This window comes from Wyeomyia smithii, chromosome 3 (assembly GCF_029784165.1).
Source record: "Wyeomyia smithii strain HCP4-BCI-WySm-NY-G18 chromosome 3, ASM2978416v1, whole genome shotgun sequence".
Lineage (NCBI taxonomy): Eukaryota > Metazoa > Arthropoda > Insecta > Diptera > Culicidae > Wyeomyia > Wyeomyia smithii.
In genome coordinates, this window is record NC_073696.1 from 4947 (window position 1) to 26389 (window position 21443).

The 21443-nt window shown below is 36.2% G+C and overlaps 3 protein-coding genes across 9 annotated transcripts; all 3 read left to right on the forward strand.

The window, feature by feature from the left end:
* The first annotated feature begins 602 nt into the window (after positions 1-602).
* LOC129732080 (F-actin-capping protein subunit beta-like) lies at positions 603-2266 on the forward strand. Of its 3 annotated transcripts, none has more exons than XM_055692578.1 (3): positions 603-757; positions 850-1434; positions 1494-2263. In XM_055692578.1, the coding sequence occupies exons 1-3, from the start codon at positions 755-757 to the stop codon at positions 1731-1733; spliced, it is 828 nt and encodes a 275-aa protein (XP_055548553.1). In that variant the 5' UTR covers positions 603-754; the 3' UTR covers positions 1734-2263. The 3 variants fall into 3 exon arrangements, with proteins under 3 accessions (XP_055548553.1, XP_055548552.1, XP_055548554.1); XM_055692577.1 differs by having other exon boundaries at positions 649-709; positions 1494-2266; XM_055692579.1 differs by having other exon boundaries at positions 676-796; positions 1494-2266.
* A 1020-nt stretch (positions 2267-3286) lies between these two features.
* LOC129730718 (disks large homolog 5) lies at positions 3287-9817 on the forward strand. 2 transcript variants are annotated; one of them, XM_055690266.1, is made up of 9 exons: positions 3287-3603; positions 4007-4100; positions 4158-4260; positions 4542-8377; positions 8433-8652; positions 8712-8947; positions 9000-9220; positions 9295-9514; positions 9570-9817. In XM_055690266.1, exons 2-9 carry the CDS (start codon positions 4067-4069, stop codon positions 9674-9676), a joined length of 4977 nt encoding a protein of 1658 aa, XP_055546241.1. In that variant the 5' UTR covers positions 3287-3603; positions 4007-4066; the 3' UTR covers positions 9677-9817. The 2 variants fall into 2 exon arrangements, with proteins under 2 accessions (XP_055546241.1, XP_055546242.1); XM_055690267.1 differs by lacking the exon at positions 3287-3603 and adding an exon at positions 3626-3661.
* Positions 9818-12960: 3143 nt separating this feature from the next.
* LOC129731977 (protein spaetzle 4) lies at positions 12961-19915 on the forward strand. Of its 4 annotated transcripts, none has more exons than XM_055692411.1 (5): positions 12961-13014; positions 13103-13135; positions 13234-13616; positions 13803-14845; positions 19465-19915. In XM_055692411.1, the coding sequence occupies exons 3-5, from the start codon at positions 13566-13568 to the stop codon at positions 19889-19891; spliced, it is 1521 nt and encodes a 506-aa protein (XP_055548386.1). In that variant the 5' UTR covers positions 12961-13014; positions 13103-13135; positions 13234-13565; the 3' UTR covers positions 19892-19915. The 4 variants fall into 4 exon arrangements, with proteins under 4 accessions (XP_055548386.1, XP_055548389.1, XP_055548387.1 ...); XM_055692414.1 differs by having other exon boundaries at positions 12976-13135; positions 13803-14499; positions 14587-14845; XM_055692412.1 differs by lacking the exon at positions 12961-13014 and having other exon boundaries at positions 13025-13135; positions 13185-13616.
* The last annotated feature ends 1528 nt before the right edge of the window (positions 19916-21443 follow it).

The window sequence follows — 21443 nt, forward strand, 5'->3', positions numbered from 1 at the left end:
CTTGCTTAACTCTACCGAGGGTAAGAAAATCGAAATATGTAGTCTTTTTTGAGTTGCTCGGCACTGGAAATAAAATTTTCATTTTGTAAGATACTATCCGTAAACCATTCACACAACCCGCGCAGGAATAAATTAACCTTAAAGTCAGCAGAAGAAAAAATTTCGCAGTCAATGAAGGCATTTTGACAGCATATTGTTGGCCTCATTTTCCGTCCGACTTACACGGTGTAAAATGCACCAATACATGCACGATTGGAAAGTTTGAGATTGGGTTGTTTAGCTATTCATGGATTTTTAATTTTTATATATCAGCTAAAAGAGTGTAATTTTCTGAGCAAAACGTGAATTTAAAAAATTTTTATATCATTGTCCTTCGATTTTTCAATGCAGAAATAAAAATCGCTCTAAATCGCTATAATGACAGTTGGTACATGAGCGAACTGTCATTATAGCGATTTCTAGCAATTTTAATTCGTGATTTAAAAATTGAAGGACAGCGATAGAAAATTTTTAAAAAACATGTTTTGCTTAGAAAATGCAGCTCTTAAGATGATATGAAAAACTGATATAGCTAAACAACCCAATTTCGACCAGATTTTTCCGGTTTTTCGAGCAGTTGAAGTCATTTTTCAAAAACATTTGGCACCTCTGATCAGAAAATAAATTTGACAGATCACATCTTTGGGTTTTGTCTCAAATGTTTTGTGAGGTAAATGTTTTGAAACAAAACTATACAAGTTAAAGCAATTGTAAAATGGTAATTTTGAATGATTCATAAACGTGTTTAACATCGATGGTTCTTAAATCAACATTGTGATTACACCCACTAAAATGAATGATTCATTGCAGACGGAACAGCAAATGGATTGTGCTTTGGATTTAATGAGACGGCTTCCACCTCAGCAAATCGAGAAAAACTTGATCGATTTGATTGACCTTGCTCCAGCTTTGTGTGAAGACTTACTAACTTCGGTTGATCAACCTTTAAAAATAGCAAAAGATAGGGAAACAGGTAAAGATTATTTATTATGCGATTACAATCGAGACGGTGATTCATACAGATCACCTTGGTCAAATACCTATGATCCACCACTAGAAGACGGATCAATGCCTTCTGAACGCCTACGCAAGCTGGAAATTGAAGCAAATCATGCCTTTGATCAGTACCGCGAAATGTATTATGAAGGTGGTGTATCATCTGCTTATTTATGGGATTTAGATCACGGTTTCGCGGGGGTTATCTTAATAAAAAAAGCAGGAGAAGGAAATCAAAAAACGAAGGGATGCTGGGATTCGATTCATGTAGTAGAGGTACAGGAAAAAAGTTCAGGAAGAACTGCGCACTATAAATTGACTTCGACTGCCATGTTATGGTTGCAAACTCAAAAACATGCTTCTGGTACGATTAATCTTGGGGGTAGTTTAACAAGACAGGTATATGTTAATTTTATCCGATTCTCATTCTCAGAAAACCCATACATATTTTTTTATAGATCGAACAGGATGCACCAGTTAGTGAGAGTAGTCCGCATATTGCCAATATTGGACGTATCGTAGAAGATATGGAAAATAAAATTCGTAATACATTGAATGAAATTTATTTTGGAAAAACAAAGGATATAATTAATGGTTTGAGAAGCATTCAGTCCCTAGCTGATACAAACCAGCAGGCCGCAATGAAGAAGGATCTTGCAGCAGCACTCCTTCGAAGGACTGGAAAAGGAGACAATTAGAAGGGTCAGCTGCACTTCAGTTCCATTGTCATCTTCAGCTACACACAGTACATTCAACATCATCCTTTTATCGTGCTAGCGTGTTTTTATGCAGTGTATGCTCAATGCAAATCTCTTCATCTTGATTTTCAAGACAATGCATTCATAGAATATAATTTTCTTCTATATAGACAAAATGATGAGTAAGCTTAAAATAATATAAATTGTAATGGAGTTCAGTACATTAAGTCTTCGTTGAATATTTTATAGAATCATGCATTATTATTCAGTCGCAAAAGAAACTTATTCAATACCGTAGTTTTGCGTAGCATGGCGCAGCTGGTTTCGAGGAAAACCTGCATCAAGCTGGAAACTTTTCAGCTGAAACAACTCCAGATAACTTAGCAATATTGAATGGAAAGTACGATTTAATTTTGAATTTCGAAACTGTCAGCTTTTTTACAAGCTCCGCGTTTTAATAAAATTGTGATTTAACGATATAAAGAACTATAAGCTTTTAATGCACAAACATTATGTATTAATAGTTCTGTTGTAAATATTGTAAATAAAAATGATTTGTTAAACCATTCACAAGAAATTTTTGACTATTTCGATACACCAAAGTCGCTTTTTACGCAGGATAGTATTTTCGTTAGGGTTGTTAACGTAGTGCGTAAAATAATTCTATAAACTCTAAAATCCGCGTAAATTGCTAAATGCATAGTTTTCAATTTAAACTGAGAGTAAAAATATACAACCGTGATGACTACTGATTACATAATACATATGGAATACGAAATATATAATGTCGAATTCGTTTTTACGGCAGGACTATCCCGTCCCGGACTACGCTTTGCAGCTGAAAAAAAAAACACTTTCCGAGCAGTTGCAATGGTGTGCGTAATACCAGAGGTAACTGTCACTTTTGTTTTGGTCATTATCGCCATTGTCTATTATCGCATTTGTGCTACTGTACGAAAAATTTGCCAATTTAATGAAAAATTACAAAATAAAATAAATAAAATTCAACCTGATGTTTGACACGCGAAGAACGATAATCAAAGCAAACCGATTTTGACACATTTTTTTTTTATTTTGACACATACGTGTGAATGTGTTGGTGTCTTCAAAACTGCACTCTGTTTCTTGTGCGGACTGTCCGGGACAGAAAAAGGGTAGTCCGGGATAGTCCGGAAAATGTAAAAAAACAGTGATAGGACAAAGTGTAGTCCGCGGGGTAGCTACACTGTAAAAACGACATAAGATCCGATTTTTGTTAATAATTGGGGGTTATGTTCTTATATGAGTTACAAAAATTACTAATCTACGAAAACTAGGAAAATTCGTGATAACTTACTACAAATATATCAAAAACATACACAAACCATCATGAGTTTTACTGCAGCGCCAACTGTTAGTCGAACAGTGATTTTAACAGTCTATAGTGTTGCTTTCTGATATCGCAGTGATGGCCAACTGGGACATCTATGTGTTACTTGATATATAATAATAGGTAAGTTCATTTAGAGTGTATGACTAGTTGTATGTGTTACGACAACTTTATCAATCAGTTATTTTATTCAAGCGTGCAATACTGTCAAAATGTGAAAATATTTTATTTTTCATTACACTATCGCAGTTTAATTTTAAATTCAAAAATATTGTCTTAAATTGTGCTATTTGTGTTTAATTTTCTAGAGTTTGAATTATACACCGGTTTTCAAACGGCACAGTGTGCATTTTCAGCCTATCGCGCTGAAATTCGGTTTTGTTGTGTAGTTGACATCTATGTGAAATCAATTTTATTCTAGTGTATTAAAAAAGTATCTTAGTAATTTCATTTGTAAATATCTTTCGACTATACATACTTGTTACGTTGATTAATCAGAAGGTATATCGAGATTATAGAACAGATATTTATTATTTTATTGTATTTACGAAGAGTGGATGTGAGTTTTCACTGCATATTTGCTACATAAATATAAAAATATATTTTCATCACAACTTGTTTATTTTGAAATGCATCCTAGTTTACTATACTCAAAACAATTATTATAAAGAAATGTTTTTTCCTACAGTAATATATCTATACCTACTGCTGTAAGAAACATTCAGCTCATTCTGTTTATTCTTTGTCCACAAAATTCGTGGTATTCAAGTTACTTTTATTTTAGGTACATCACTATCAAATTTAATCAACTATGTTATTTGTATTCTGAATAATTGATCATAAACATGTATCAAATTTTGCAGTTATTGTTTTCGTGAAGTATCACAATATTTTTCTTTCCTAGATACACACATATACGAACACGGGTCACAATCAAAACCAATCAAAACTTTATTTGATCAAAATGGCATCCAGCGAAAATAACAGTGATGACGGAGGTACGAAGATTCATCGCAATAGATATACTATATTTAACTAGTTTTCATTTTCTGCAGAAGTTTCCAACGATTATGACCGCATGATCCAAATTGAATATCTCAAAGGAAAGTATAGAGACGTTATGACGCAGTTCAAAACCATATCTAATGAAAAACAAAGGTATGAAGATATCATTATTCTATTTTGTTTGCTAATTTCATTATTCTCTTTTGTTTGTCTTTGTTAAATAAAGCTAGTCTCCACTAGCAACTATGTTGTAATGAAAGTTTACTAATGTCGTTTTTTACGCGGGGAATACGTACGGTGTTTATTTATATATACGTCTAAAAATCGCTTATCTTCCGAAATCCGCACAAAAAAGCCCCGTAAAAAGCGATTTTAGTATATTTGTGTGTGGGCGTTCCTATTTTGACGACTAAAAAATAGTTTGAACTTTTTAGGCTGGAACGAGATTATCAGATGCTTAAGAAAGAACTTGAAAGTGAAAAGGGAGATTTTTTTAACACCTATCATGAATATAATCTGTTGAAACAGAAATACGACAATTTGAGAATGCGGTATGACGAATTTGTAAGTGATCCTGCCCACTGTTTAAAACTATGTGAAGATTTAAAAAAAGAGCGAAACAAATATAAAGAACTGCTCAAAGCAGCTGAACTTGAAATTGAGACAGTAATGTCAGAACGAGGAACAGTGCTTAAAGAAATTCAAAAACTTTATGATAAAAATGAAAGCTTGGAACGTGATCTACAAAATGCGTTGCGATGTCGCGATGACTCTTTGAAGGAATGCACAACGCTACAGGAGAAGCTGGATATGTTTAAAAATCGCGGAGAATATTACTTGGATTCTAACTGGAGTCGGGAGCGAACAGAAAGCAAAGATAAATTCGATATGGTAACAGAGAACCTGGAATCAGCCAATAGAGAAATTGACAGGCTTAAAAAAACACTCGATAAAGCTAAGGCTGAAATAACAAAAGCAGTCCAAGAAACAGAAATCGCTAAGGGAAGAAGAGATTGGGCCATATCTGAGCGCGAAAAAATTGTTCAGGAAAGAGACAGTGTTAGAAACTTATGCGATGAGATCCGTAAAGAACGAGATACTGCTACCTCTAAACTTTTAGCTGCTATCAGAGATAAGGATGAGGCATACAAAGAAATTGAGCAGTTAACAGAAAGATTGGAAGCGCAGAATGTTTTAAAAGATACTTTGAACAACAACGTTACAACGAACGAACTTTCGACTAATTCTGCTGATGGTAGTTTCAGAAGCTCACACTACAGCTCATATAGTCTAGATTCATCCTATGATTTAGAAACTCTGCATCAATATCTTACAGAAATTATAGAGATTGACTCTTCGTCTCTTCAAAGTAACATATCTGAGTGGGGAATAACCATAAGCGATAACACGGATGAATTCAATGAAAGTATCTTGCCAAGAAATCTTACAGGTCCACAAGTGATTTCTGTCGAAACTAGTTCTGTATTTTCTGGGCGTTTATTACCAAACGATATCATATGTCAGATTAATACAATGGATTGCACATTGCTTTCTAAAAGAAAAGTTCTCAAGGCAATCAAAAATAGTACTCCGACGTGCTTGATAATGGTAAAACGGCCTCTGAAACGGCTTTTACCAATTCAAATAAACTTTCTAAACGGAAACAAAAATCATGGACTACATTTAGAAACAGGCGTATACATTTCTAAAATAGATGCTAATTCTCTAGCAGCAAAAGATAGTAGAATATGTATGGGGGACAGGATAATTTCCATAAATGGAAAACCTGCAGAAAACGTAAAAAATGTAAATGAGATAAACACTATTATCAACGACATGAGAAACAACAATCTCAGCCTAATATTAGTAAAAGATTTTATAAATTATCCTCGAGATATAATTTTTCCAACGCAACAGTTGCAAAACATTAGCAACTGTACACAATCAGACCAAAACCATGAAAATGTACAAAGAGACATAAACCGATTGAGTTTGGACCTAGGCAGTAGTAATCACTTTATGCCTTCGGCGATGCTTTATAATATCAACACTACATCAAGTACACCAAATTCAGTAGCGGCTAGTATACCATCTTCGTCAAAATCTACTTCGAAACTAACTGGAATGTTCCAGAAATTAAAAGATAAAATGAGTATAAATAATCATAAAGAATGTCAGGAAAGTGATGCAATTGCTGTTCTTGATTCGGTTCTAGATAGTGATGACCCAGATGCTATACACTCAACGATGTACGCAAAAGCTAAAGAGAAAAAGATGAAGCGGAAATCAAGAGAGAGTCAAGAAGTTCCCCGTGGAACATGGCCTCGTGTAACAATGACAGTTCATACTAATGAAAATCATGTAGGTACGATAGTGCATAGACCAAGAAAGGAGCGTCCGAAGCTTAGTATACCAACTGATAACACAGAGAAAAATTATTTTTCATCTCCCATAAGTGATTGTAGTATCACTTCTTCTCAAATTACATCCAATATTCAAGGTAAAAATATGATGGGCTATGGTGTTTCCAGTAAACGTAACTCAAATGCAATTGCTGCAGTTGACATTGGTCACACATTACAAACATCTAAGCTAAGTTATGATAATAATCTGCCAAAAAACAATAATTCTGCTAGTGGAAACAAGAGTTATAGAACTTCTACGTATGACGCACGTAACAACAATCATAACTTAAACGCAAACAGGCATAGTTTGAATTTATCTATGACCCGGCAGCAGCCATTAGTTTCACAACAAAACACTATAGATTTAATACCCATAAAAAATAATCCAATTGTAGATTGTAATCTGTCTCCCAAAAATCAAACTGGCTATAACTTTACAAGCAAGGCACAATTTAAAGATCATGTGGATTGTTATGTTCCTTTAGCGGTTCCAAAACATCTTTATAAGTATTCTAGTGATACTGAAAGTTTTGATATGGATTGTACTACCACAACAACCAGTAACATCAATACTCTTCCTTACGCACATATTAGAAAGCAATCCATAGGCAATATAAGTAATTCGTCTTTGTCGAACAGAGTTCCGACGATAATTAGTGGAGGCAATCAAAGTTGCACTGTCAGTTATAATTCCCCGGTATATCCAGGGATTTCAAATATTCCATCGAACACTTATTCTTATCCCACGGCAACAGTACGACCGACCGGAAATGCTACATCAGGAGGAGACACAATTGGGCATCCGCAACCATATCACTCCCATGGATCCATTGACTATCAATTCAACAGATATAGTCATATTCAATCGTCCAAAGAAGAAGTGCCAACTGGGTTGATGGGTTATGAAGGTGGTACATTTCCGCGCAATAAAGTGCAAGGATACAGAATACCTTCTAATCAAAGCGTGACAAGTCGTGGCAGTGGTGGCAAAATAAGCAATGGCTCTCTTGATTACTGCAGTTCAGAAAGAGCATCTCCTATTCCAACATTTCAGGTTCAAGTAATAGAACCTGGCAGAATATCGAATAAGCGAAATTCACTGCAGGATTACACCGTACGTACGAAACCTAACATAGGCGAGCTTCGTGTTGTTCATATTGACAAAAGTGAAATGTCGCTTGGAATAAAAATTTTCTGTCAAGGGAACGGAGGTGGAGTTTTCGTTTCAAATGTTGGAGAAAACAGCCTCGCTAGTAAAGTGGGTCTTCATATTGGTGACCAATTGCTGGAAGTTTGCGGTATCAATTTGAGGAAAGCTACATATGACCTTGCAGCACATGTTTTACGTCAGTGTGGAAACTCCATCACTATGCGCGTTTTATACAATCCCGAAGTGTATTATAATCTAACAACAAGTGAGGATAACATTGGTCGTTCAAGCTCGCCAACTCCTCAAAACTCACCCAGAGTAATAGGGCGTTCAAACATTTCAACAGTTAACACAACAACTGTAAACTCAATATCCACCATCACATCAAAAAATATAGCTAGTAATGACAATCATCAATCACAAATGACAAATACAACGCAATCCAATCATCATAAAGAACAGCCACGATTGATATTCATTGAAACCAGGAAAAACTCTAATCTCGGAATAAGCCTTGTAGGAGGAAACGCCAACGGAATATTTGTACATGGTGTTCAGAAAGATTCAATTGCTGATAACGCTGGATTGCGAGTGGGTGATCATATTTTGGAATTTAATGGTGCTGATTTACGAAGATCCACGGCTGAACATGCAGCTCTGGAAATAGCAAAACCAGCGGAAAATATTGCCGTACTGGTTTTGTATAATATTCAAAGTAAGATTTTAATATATTCGGAAACGAACGGTTTTCATTGGTTTTTGTATTGTAGAATTTAATCAGATCAAGGATAAACCTGGTGACGCGCTGTATATAAGAGTAGGATTTGATAGAAACTGCGATCTTGGTGATTCAGAGCTTTCTTTTAACAAGGATGAAGTTCTTTACGTCGATAATACAATGTTTGGTGGAATACCTGGCCGTTGGCGTGCCTGGAAACTAGATGAATGTGGGCATAAATTGCAATGCGGAATTATTCCTAACAAGTTGAAGTATGTCCCGATTTGTTAAAATTTTAGCATAAAGATTTTGCTGGAAAAACTTTTTTCAGGGTCGAAGAAGAACTGAGACTGCTTGGTGATCTACAAGACGTTGATACAACAACTCGGAGAGGATCAACATCTGCGAGACGTTCCTTCTTTAAACGAATCAAACCGCAAAGAAGCTCGTCTAGAGATTCAAAAGAACTAGCAAGTTTTAGCAATGCGCATTTGAGCTTATACATTGATTTGGGTTCTTTAAACGATGATGGTGTTACGAGTTATCAACGGGTCGAGCGTTTAGAATGTGTGTATCGTATAAAATTTGGAGCATGACCATAGTATGATTTTTATTACAGATAAATATCGTCCGGTACTAATCCTCGGACCACTTTCCGAGTGTGTAATCGAGAAATTGTGCATAGATTTTCCGGAAAACTTTTATAAGTGCCAGCAAAATCAAGTAAGATGCACCAAAGAAGAAATGGAAAATGGTATTCAAAATAATACCATTGCTGATTACCACCGCAGGGGTAGCATGTTTGAATATACATCTATACAAACAATTTTAGATAATAAGGTTTGTTTTATCAACCAAACAGTACCCACATTAACTGTCAATTAAAAAACACCTTTTCATCTTATTGTCATCAGCAACATCATTGTATACTTGATATATGCATATCAGCAGTGGAACGTCTTCAAAGAAATCAAATTTACCCAATAGTGCTGTTGCTGCGGTTCAAATCAGCGAAGCAGATAAAGGAGATAAAAGATGCACGCTATTCTAGCGATAAAATTTCGGCAAAAGCTGCCAAAGAGATGTATGAACATGCGTTAAAAATTGAATCCGACTATCGACATTATATATCTGGTAGGATGTCGTATGTGTATTATCGTCATACCCTTTTAATTTATATATTTTTCAGTGGTAATTTCTGGTGTTAACATTGCACACATGTGTACTCAAATAAAAGCTGCTGTTGATAGTGAACAAAATAAAATCTTGTGGGTTCCTGTTTCAGCAACCATATAAAAGAAATATCTGCTACGGGCAAAATGCAACCGGTTTGTTGTACATGTATTGACTTCTATCGACATGGAAGTGAAATTTTTTATACTTACATAAAGTTATTTTTGCAAATAAAATTGTTTCATATAATATTGTTAACAAATATGTTTACTGTCAAACAATACTCCAACTTCTTTTCGAATGTAGCAACACCATTTTGTTTATTTAAGTTTTGGAAATAATTGTAATTAATCTAAGGTACAAGTGTGCATTTGGAACATAATGCAACGGTAATTGCATTGCACGCGTTCGTTCAATACAAAATATTTCAATGAAACTATTTTCGATTTCAACTGAGCATTAACATTTAAATTTTGCTAAAAATGTACAATAAGTACAATGTACAGCGTGAACCAGTAAAAAAGGTTCATGTGCAAACTTCTGATTAGTCTTCTCATGAGTCAGAGAAGGTTTTTCTTGATTTTCTCCAGGTGAAAGGAGTAACAACAGAGAAATAATCTTTTGCGTTTACATAAAGGTAAGTTTTAACATGAGAAGGTTTTTGGGGCCTAGAAAGGCGTCGTACACACGTAACGCAGGAAGGGGGGGAGGGGTGTTGAGTTCGCGTTACTTATTGTTCCATTGGAAGGGGGATAGTTAAGACCGTTACGTAACTATGATGTTTGCTCAAAATTGCAAATTTGGGAGCGGGGGGGGGGGGCAGGTTGTCCAGCGTTACGTAACTTTAGGGGGGGGGGGGGGGTCATATCGAACGTTACTTATCGTTACTTACGGGGGGGGTCTGAAATCTAGGTTTTTAGCGTTACGTAATTTGTGTACGACGCCAAAGGTTCCTATTAAGGGGCCCTCCCTCTTCTGGAAGGGGGAGGTCCCATAAGAATGAAACAGAAATTTCTGCACAACTCAAGAACTAATCAAGCAAATGAAACCGAATTTTTGTATGTGGATGTTTTAAGGGGTAACAGATATGTCCATGTTAGTTCGACACCCCTCCCTTTCCTGGAAGAGAGGGGTTCCATACAAATGAAACACAAATTTCTGCACGTCTCGAGAACTGACCAACTAATTGGAACCAAATTTGGTATGTGAATGTTTTTGGGGTAACAAATATATCCATAATGGTTCAACACTCCTCCCTCTTCTACAAGGCAGGGGTTCCGTACAAATGAAACACAAATTTCTGCACATCTCGAAAACTAACCAAGTAAATGGAACTAAATTTGGCGGGTGAATCCTTTTAGGGGTAACAAACAAGTCCATAATAGTTTGACACCCCTTTCTCTTCTGAAAGGGTGGGGTTTTCTAGACACGAAACACAAATTTCTGCATATCTTGAGAAATAATCAAGAAATGGAAGCATACTTGATATGTTGATTCCGGTTTCTAATATTAGTGTTTTCGGAACCCGGATGACGCCCAGAGGCCAGAAATTGTCCCCAAATGCCATTTTGAAATCCAAGACGGCGACTTACGGTTTCTGGAAAACAGCAGAGAGTGACCAAATACCGAAATCGTAATTATGCACGGTAGCTACAAATCATTCTGGAAAACAGCCCAAAATGGCCGATTTCCACCCAATATGAGTATCTCTGGAGCCACAATGATACACAAAAGCTAAAATCGAACACACACACCATTTTGAATTCTAAGATGGCGACTTCCGGTTTCTGGAAAACAGCCGAAAATGACCAAATAACACCCAATATGGGTGTTTCTTAAACCAGAATAATGCTCAGGGCCAGAAATTTTCTTCAAATGCTATTTTGAAATCCAAGATCGCGACTTCCGGTTTCTGAAAAACAGCCTTAGGTGACCAAGTACCTCCCAATATGAGTATCTCCGGAACCAGGATAATGTAAGGAGCTAAAAATTGATCTCAGACACCATTTTGAAAAGTGAGATGGCAACTTCTGGAAAACAGCTGAAAATGACCGAATACTACTTAATATGGATATTTCCGTAATCGAGATGAAGTATAGAATTTTTAAATTCAAAGATAACCGCTTTCGTTTTCTGGAAAACAACCAAAATACCTGAATACCACCATAGATCTTTCCGGAATCAGATTGATGCCAGAAAAACAGCTGAAAATGACCGAATACCACCCAATGTGGATATTTTCAGAATATAGGTGATGTACAGAAGCCACAAGTCAAGGGTGTTGTCATTCCGATAAAACCAATCATATCAAACGATTTATCTTTTAACCTTGAATATGTCCTATGGCCGATTCGTCGTGCATTTGCAGACTATAAACAAATCGCAAGGGACAATGAATTAGGAATGTTTAAAATTATCTAATTAAACACAAAAGTGGGCGGAACGAAGTTTGCCGGGTCAGCTAATTTGTTATAAAGATAATTTAAATACGCAACTATCACACCACAGGTGTCCAAAAATATTTTTCAATTGTTGTTAACGCTTTTGTTGCAACAAATGTAATGGAAATTGAGTGTTATTGAACAAACAATTTATTTTATTTTTATTTCAGACAGTTTTTGATAAAAATGCATGATTATATGTGGAAGGCCTTTCTGAATGAGATAACGTTTTTAATTGTATGTTACTAACGACAGAAAGCCCAAAATTATGCCGTTTGAGGATTATTTTGGGTTTTCTTCATTAGATATTTTTCCTTCTGTCCAAGCTTACATTTGAACAAATGCTAAAGATTATTTCTCTGTGTACCTTTTTTCACATCTAAAAAAACATGATAAGAAAAACTAACCAGCCACTGGTGAGGTGACTACCTTATCACGTTTTGTTCCCAATTTGTTTAGCCTCAAAATTACATTTCTTTTTTTTTACCGTTTCAATAGTAATTCCAGGACTTAGGAAGTGAAGTTAATCCGGCTAGTGAGATTAGTCGATGTTGCAATGTGAAAAGTTTCCTGATTATATCAGGAACAAAACTTCAAATTACTGGTACTGATTGGTGGAGCATGAATTTTGTGGATAGTAGTTTTGAGAAAATAAATTAAAACAAAAAAATTGTGAACGTAACACATGTACACTTAGATGAATAAAAACTAGGCAGGGTTTAACTAGTAGTCAAAAACGGACCTAAGTATAATTGTGGTTTGCAGCGTGATTCGGTTTTTGCTTTTATATGAGAGGGATTTTCACTTTTCTATCATACCATCCACATGCTCGCCAAATGGCGATTACGTTCGCAAAGTGCATTGAGAGGAACGACCAGACCGACAGTTTGACGGTGAAGCGAGAGCGATACTACTGACCTACTAAAAAACTGTATATCGTTTTTTCTCCCACCTCTCACAACTCAATATTGTCAGTATCAACATTTTGTCTCGTACAACAGTTAATTTTGAACATTCAAGGTGAACATACTTGTGTTGTAATTAGAGAATTTAAATATTTTTTTTTTCTAACAGTTAGTTAACGATATTTTAATTCACTTTCATGCAGATATCGGGCAAGTCGTGAATGAACAAACATCAAGTATGTTATTTATATAGCAATAAATAATATTTAATGCATATGTTCGTAGAGTGATAGTTTGAGAATGATTCTTTCTTTCTATTCATCCGCGTCTGCAGATATGCACGTGCTCATATATCAGTAAGTTTGTGCGCTATGATTATGTTGGTTTGTGTAATCCAACGAGTACCGATTGAACTCGAAAGGTGTTAATAGAAAGCAAGGCTGAATGAGAAGTTTAAAATACGGTGAAATGAAATGGAAAGGAGAAAGTCGAAAGTGTGCATCTTTATGACAAACAGTTTTACACCACACCTGCTGAAATTCAATGAAGTGTTTGTTTTAGAAAATCATTGCATAATTTATTTTAATATTTCCACTAGATTTCATGTAGATATGATTTAATCTGATATGATATGTACTACGTGAAACCACTGAAAATTCACATGTTATGAATCAGAACACGATCAAGGATATGAGTCGATACACTCAAGTAGAGTTGGTAAGTGAGATAATTATATTATTAGCGAGCCTTTTTGGCCAACATTTTTGCTGAATAGATATTTTATTCAATAAAATTTATACAGTATTTTTTTTATAATCGTTGCATCCTAGTATTGAACATTTTATTGAAGTATAATAATTTTTAGACAAGTTTATTTTCAATTTATCTTGTTTTTTGTTTCAGGGCATAATACACCCTCTTATTCTTATAACATTCGTTCCGATGATAACTGCCAGTGGATACGGATTTGATTCTGCGTCATCGTGTGATCCTAATGTTTCTCGAAAAAGTCGATCTGCTCAATTAATTCAAACCATTCCATGTGATTTAAGCATACAGGCATACTGTAACTTACCAGGATCTGCCTATCCTTGGCATGCAGTGCGTCGATTTGTTCATGAAAACCAAGGATTGATGCGAAGAATGTATGGTGATGTACGGCATATATCAATTCTAAAGTCTGAAATTGATACTAATAAAATAGACATAGATGATATACATCAAACTGCAGAAAAGTACTCGCGGAAAGATGCAAAGAAAATGAGGCATGTTCATTTTACTCATTACGAACATGGGCGGGAAAAATTTAGTGATGTTATTACAGAACCGCATTTCAGACCTTCTCAAAGGGGGAGCACTGTAAAAATTAATACGAGTACAGTGTCGACGACAACTGTACCATACTCTACAACCACAAGTGCCGACAATACAATAAACACTAGTGACCGATCCACACTTTTGAATATTACGATCAACGCTTCCACTAAATCTTCGCAACAAAACACTAGTAATATTTTTGCGCCTATCAGAGATAATGAAAAAATTGACATGAAAAAACTTTCTGCTATTGCTAACTTAGAAACTAGCGATACATTACGAGGTAATGAATCAATTAATTCGGTGGAAAGCAATGCGCCAGATACTAATAAAACTGATATTACGACAAATGCCATTTTTTCAAGTACAGAAATGTCACAAAGTTCTACAGCAAACATTTTCGAAACAAGTCATACGGATCGATCTAAAATTGACCAAACAACTACAATACTTGGAAATAACTCTGACGAGAAAGATATACCAGGAAATTTCACGCCTGTTAAGACGAATAAAATAGTAACAAAAATTGATACAACAAATGTCATAAAAACCACCACAAGGAAACCAGAGGAGCAACTATATCAAGATTCAACACAAAAAGAACCAACTTTACTGAATATGAAAGGAATGTAAGTAAAAATATTTATTCAATCCGTATATGATCATATAGTGTCAAAGGTGATTACTGTTAAACCAATAATTAAAACATTTACGGAGATCTGAAAAGGGTTTTGACATTCCTTATACATATTATTCACCATTATTCTTGTTTGCGGTCGTAACCTACTTTCGTACGAAAAGATTGGTTAGAACGAATTGGCCTTTTCTATTTCCGTTTTCAGATAAGCTAAAGAAGGAGCGCTCGAACATTCGGATTGATTCGAACGAAAACGAGAATGCAAATTTCTCTTACCTACTTTCGTACAAATGCGATACGATCGTAAACAAGAACAAGAGTAAATCACTCTCAACACTTTTTTGTCAATTCATGACACTCGGCGTAGGAGTTTCACTTGCGTCAGCTGAACATAGACCTAACATGAACTATGAGGGTTTTTTTCATGATTAAGGCTACAGGTACTAACGAACGGACCTTTTATCGTGCTTTGAAACCCTAAACCGCTATTTCAAGTAAGTTCTCTTAGTGTTTGTTTGTTAATTTTAATTTGACTATTGCCTCCATCAAATTAAACTAATGAATATTATATATAATATTAATTACTGTACGGTTCGCAGTCAGGTAAAATGTGATTCAAACCCAATTACCTTTCCCGAATCACCAAAATAGATTACACTGGTCTGTAAACAGCCTTCATAATGAGCTTCACTTCTGCGCATGTACAATGCATAACAGCTCCAGAGCACATGCTCCAAGGCTTCGTTTTATCATATTATCAAAGTAGCAAATAGGATTCTGAGCCCGACCAATGTTCCTCAAATAATACCTTCTCGGACATGGTAATATAATAAAATTTCTACCTGGAACAAGGCACAACACTTAAGGTCCAAACACAATGGATACATTGCGGCTGCATTTGCGGCAATTTGACAGTTAGCCCATACATTTTCTGTCAAATAACTATCAACGCAACGCAAACGTATCCATTGTGTTTGGGCCTTTACTGTTCTGACAATTGTTTTAATAAGAATAATGAGTGTCTCTTGTCTGCCTTGTAGGTCTTCAGGTACTATGTAGGTCTTACTTTGTTGCTTCGTTCGTAACACTTATAGAGAATTTCTTTATTCCCAGAGCCCACCTAGTTTTGACCTGAAGCCAATATAACTGCTGTCAAAACCCTCCTTAATTCGCTTGGTTTTACCCCCGCGTCTTCTTCTTACTTGAACAAGTCCACGCTACTTCGCAAATCGATTCTGATCGACCATTTCCGATTTCGCTGAAACTTTGCACAGTTGTTTAAAGTTGAGAAAGAGGTCATTCTATACTATCAGTTCTTCATGTATACTCACGACCAGGGTTGATATTTGTTGACACTCTTGAGTGAAAGTGAAAAAAAGCATCCATAAACGTTATTTTTTTACAATCCTTTCAGAGTTCTCCCTTCCCGCTTTTTGCATGGAAGTGAACTGTCAAAACACCTCATTATATTTCATGCGATGAAAGCAAGACAACAAAATCAGTTTATCAGTTAACGAAGATTGTCAAGGCATCGGTCAGTGTCAGTGAAAAAGTGTTTCGGTGAGGTTCATTTTGGTTGAGTGGACTGTTTGTTATTCTTTTTCGCTTTGAAGTGAAGATCATTTGGTTGGTTTTGTCGTTAAATTTTATTCCGTAACCGTGAACGATGCGCGCGATCTATTTCATCTGAGTATAACAGCACGTTACTAGGACGAAAATCTAGTGTATTTGAAAGAGTGCTGCGATCATTGGAAGTGAAAATTGAAAATGATTGGCTGTAATTTTCGAAGAATTTTGCTGGGGGAAATGACTTTTATCAGCACTGCTCACGACTGCTGTTTCAAAAGGGCCTATCCAAAAATGTGACTTATGAATGAAATATTTTGTATAACGACTTGTTTGATTGAAATGGTGTCTTCAGCAAGGAATTGCGATTCTAAAAAAAATATATACACTTTTTTCCCTTGTAGGAGCTTATGACCACTGCTACCACTATTTAGATATATTGTGGTATACTCCGCGTTAATATATAAGCACTGTCAGTTCGTTCCATCACTATGGGTATCAGTGACGGTCGCCCTAGGACTTTGCATTTCCCCCCAAAGAAGGAATGCCCTCTTTGATAAAGTTCATTACCTTTGTTAGTTCAGCATTCCATACCTCGTTAGGCGTAAGGACACCTTTTCCAAAAATACACTGTCTTTGCTCAAATAATGCGCCGCATTGGCACAGTAGATGTTCCGAAGTTTCAACTTCAAGATTACAGAAGCGACATATGTCTTCTGTCAGTTTACCTATTTTTTTAAGGTGATACCTACTCGGACAGTGTCCAGTCAGTAGGCCAGTCAACGTACTCAGATCAGCTTTATTTGTACTGAGGAGGTTGCGGGTGATTCTATTACAAGGTGTAATGAAGAGTTTAGATTGTCTTGCATTGGAAGTAGCCCTCCAGTTGGCACCAATCATCATTGCTTCCCAGCCTCTGAGCTCTGATTTCAGGCAGGATGTAGAAACCCCACAGAATGGCTCCGGTCCGAAGAATGCAGTTACAGTCAGTTGTCGTAGGGATAAAATACAATCCCAAACTAACTTCGACTGGCATGTGTAGGCTTTAAGTGCATTAAGAGCTACTTGACTATCATAGAAAATACAGATATTGGCATATCTATATTTTCTAGCTAAACAAATATTTGTGCATGTCAGGATAGCATTTATTTCAGCTTGGAAGACTATGGGCCACTGTCCCATTGGAATTGATATAATAATTCCTGGTCCAGTAACCCCAGCACCAGTAGATTCACCCATTTTAGAGCCATCTGTGAAAAACAAGAGTGATTCTGGGCGAGTTTTAGGACCTCCTTCTTCCCATTCGCTGCGAGAGGATTCAATCACTTTGAAGGGAATATTGAAGTTAGTCTTGGATTCCATCCAGTCTTCATGCATTGTTACTAAGTTGTTCAGTTGAAAATCTTTAAGGATTCGTAAGTGTCATTCTAGATCCCCTTCCTGAAGAAGTTTAACGCGTTTGAGCCTGAGAGCCCCTTTTTCCGCTTCAAGTTGCACATATTGATGCAAAGGTAGAAGATACAAAAGAGCTTCTAAGGCTTTGGATGGTGCGCTGGCTAATGCTCCAGTTATTGATAGGTATGCCAGACGTTGTAGCTTATCCAGCTTTTTCTGAGCTGATGTTTGTGTAGTTTTAGGCCACCACACTAATGAGGCATAAGTTATTCTGGGTCTCACTATAGCCAAGTAAATCCAATGAATCATCCTTGGTTTGAGTCCCCACTTCTTACCAAATGTATTGCTGCAAGCCCAAAGAGCATTGTTGGCTTTTGAGATTGCGTACTCCAGATGGTCGTTCCAGTTAAGCATATGGTCAAGCATGACACCAAGGTACTTGGTTTGCTTGGATAGCTCCAACTGTGTTTCTCCCAACTGTAGAGTTGCAATATTATACTTTCTCTTTCTTGTGAATTGGATAATGACTGTTTTAGAAGGATTAACATTTAGTCCTTCCTGCTTACACCATTTGAGTGTGTAGTTTAGGGCAGTTTGCATTCTATTAGTAATAGTAGGCCCACATTTGCCCCTAACTAAGATAGTAATATCATCAGCAAATCCAATGACTTCATAACCTAGGTTCGTTAAGTTGTTGAGAAGATCATCGACTACCAGAGACCACAATAAAGGAGATAAAACCCCTCCTTGCGGCAGCCTCTTGTTGGTTTTGTCGTTAAAGTTGATCTTCCTAAATTGGCTGTGATTACCCGATTGTCTAACATAGCAAGTATCCAGTTCGAGATGCATATGTCAAAACCCCGATTTATCATAGCTTTCTTTATAGATTCGTGAGAGGCGTTGTCAAATGCTCCCTTAATATCAAGAAAAGCTGCCAGTGAGATTTCCTTGGCATCAAAAGACTTTTCTAGTTTTGAAACCAACATGTGAAGTGCTGTTTCAGTTGATTTAGCAGCTTGGTAGGCAAACTGGAATTTGTTGCCTACCAAGCTGGTGAATATATACACTATAAAAATATTTCTTTTTTCTGGGCTAAATATTCAAATTGTCACAAAACCTGAAATATCTCAAAAAATACCTTTTTTGAGAAATCTAATTTTTTATACATTGAAGACGACAATATTTATTACTATCTGTCAAAATTTGGTGATGGTAAAATGAAAAACAAAAGTTATGGACGTTTGAATATTTTGTCATTTTCACTCAGAATTTTTTTTGGGTGTTTTCTCTATTATTGTTATAAATTTATTATTTTGGCATTTAAATACTATTATTTTGGCATTTGAATACGTGACTATGACATTTTAAACATTACAACATCTGGAAAAGAAAGAAAAGAAAATGATCATATTATAGGTGTACCACTGAATATTTTTTCTTAGCTTGTTTTTTTTTTCTAAATATTTTGAATTCAAAATGACGAAAATGAGATGGGGTTTATCCACATAGAGGCGGAAAATGGTTCTGATCTTCTGCCGGAAAATAGAACAATTTTGATGTTAGAATCTATTACCGAAACCAATTTTTTAGAAAGCTGCTCTTGATATCTAATTTAGTGTCAGCAATTTACTGGATTTTTTTTCTTTTCAGTAATGCCTGCCCGGTGAAAGAAGAGGTAGTTGCCCCGTTTTGGGCCAATAATACGCGCGGAGAGGTGCTTGCGTTACTAAATCTCTATCCTTTCGAGCAGTATGTACATTGGGAAAAATGTGCTTTTGAGTTCAAACAAATGTATTGTCGAGAAGGTTGCCGATGTGAACAGCAGTATAGATTACATCGTTTATTAGCATATGATCCACATAATGAGTGCAGAGGTATATTCTCGGACTGGTTTAGATTTCCGTCCTGCTGTATATGTAAGTGCTACGATCTTCCTTTTGACTATCGTGTAACATCTAGAAGTCCGAGAACCGTAATTGAAGAATCATTCCATTATGTTGAAGATGATTTACAGAACGCAATATATGAACATGCTACTGATGATTGGTATCGTCCGAAAAAGCCTGAACATGGTTGAACATAATTAAAGAAACTTATCATACGGACATGCGTTTTTTGTTAACCATTACATCCATTTATATCATGTTTATTTCCATAATTATTGTGTCAACCATCGACGCCCAGGACAACGACGGTTTTATTCACATCAACAACTTCAATTTATGGGGCCTTCAAGCTTGTATCGAACTTTCCGGAGGTATGGTGCTGAACCAATAAGCCTGTTGTCGTAAATGTGTAGAAAGTCTGGAAAACTTCCCTATGAGTGACACTACAAAAAGGAAAAAAAGAAACGTTCGTACAAGTGACATTGAAAATCAAAATTACTGGTCGCAGTGAGGTCCATAAAAAAATTAACATTGAAAAAAAATCGATGTCGTCAATTTCTTGAACTACTACCGGTTTATCTCTAGGGCGGGGGCCTAGTGTGGTTGGTAACGTCTCCGCCAACCACGCTCGACGCCTGGGTTCGAATCCCACCGCCGACATAGGTGTCGATGGTTGTGAGGTGGCGTGATCCACTCACAACCAACCCAAACTGGTCTAGATTCAATCCTAGCCGACACCGGGAGATTTTCGGAGGCGAAAAATCTCTGGGATCACGCCTTCCATCGCATGAGGAAGTAAAGCCGTTGGCGCCGGTCCGTTAATAAACGGGTCGTGAGTTAGGGTCCTGGGTGTAGAGTCGCCTCCCTGGGCGTCGGTGATTGGCCACAACAGTGGCGGAACTAGACCGACGGAAAATAAGCGAGAATAAAAAAAAAATACCGGTTTATCTCATCTTTCGGAGGAGTAAAACTTTGACCGGTTTGGGGTAGCACGTCCCGAAGTCCGATTAGGCGAAAATTTTGCCTGGGGACTTTATTTTGAACCCTAACGCTGAACGAAATTCGAAGCTCAATTGGTTCCCATATATTCCGTTGGTCTTCTGATCGACATTTCCAGTTACTTCAAATCGACAGCTCGTTAAAGAGTCGGTTGTTTGTACAATTTTGTGCAAGTGTTAGCGTTGCCATTACTCTAATGTTTGATGTTTCTCAATGTTATACATGGTTAATGCTTAATCTTCACTGTATATAATGTGTTTTACTTCATTCTTTCTATTTCGCTTTATTTTTTTAGTTATTGATATGTACTTCTTTTTAACTATTTATTAGTAATCTTTAAAAAACCTGAGAGGTGTTCATTGATACTGTTTCAAAAGTCGCCAAAAACATCTAAAAATTAAGGAAAAAAATATAAGTCTGAGGATAAGTTATGATAAATCTGATAAATCGAAGGAAAACAGTGTAATGATACGCTTTAGCAGATATTTTTCAAATGGTCAAATGAGAGAGCAAACATAGCTTTTTCCTCTGCGTTTTAAGTTGGATTCGAAATTCTTTATTAAGAATTGAAAGTGCTTTAAAGTAAAGTGATCGGATGGTTAAGTCTTCAGTGTAGAACCCAAATTTAATTTGTGATGAACGCGGGGTGTTGGTTTCGGCACTTATTATTGAAATGTTCAAAAATTTCACGTGAATAGTGCAAATTTTGTTTTACTATTTAAGTTTTAATCAAACATTTTTTTA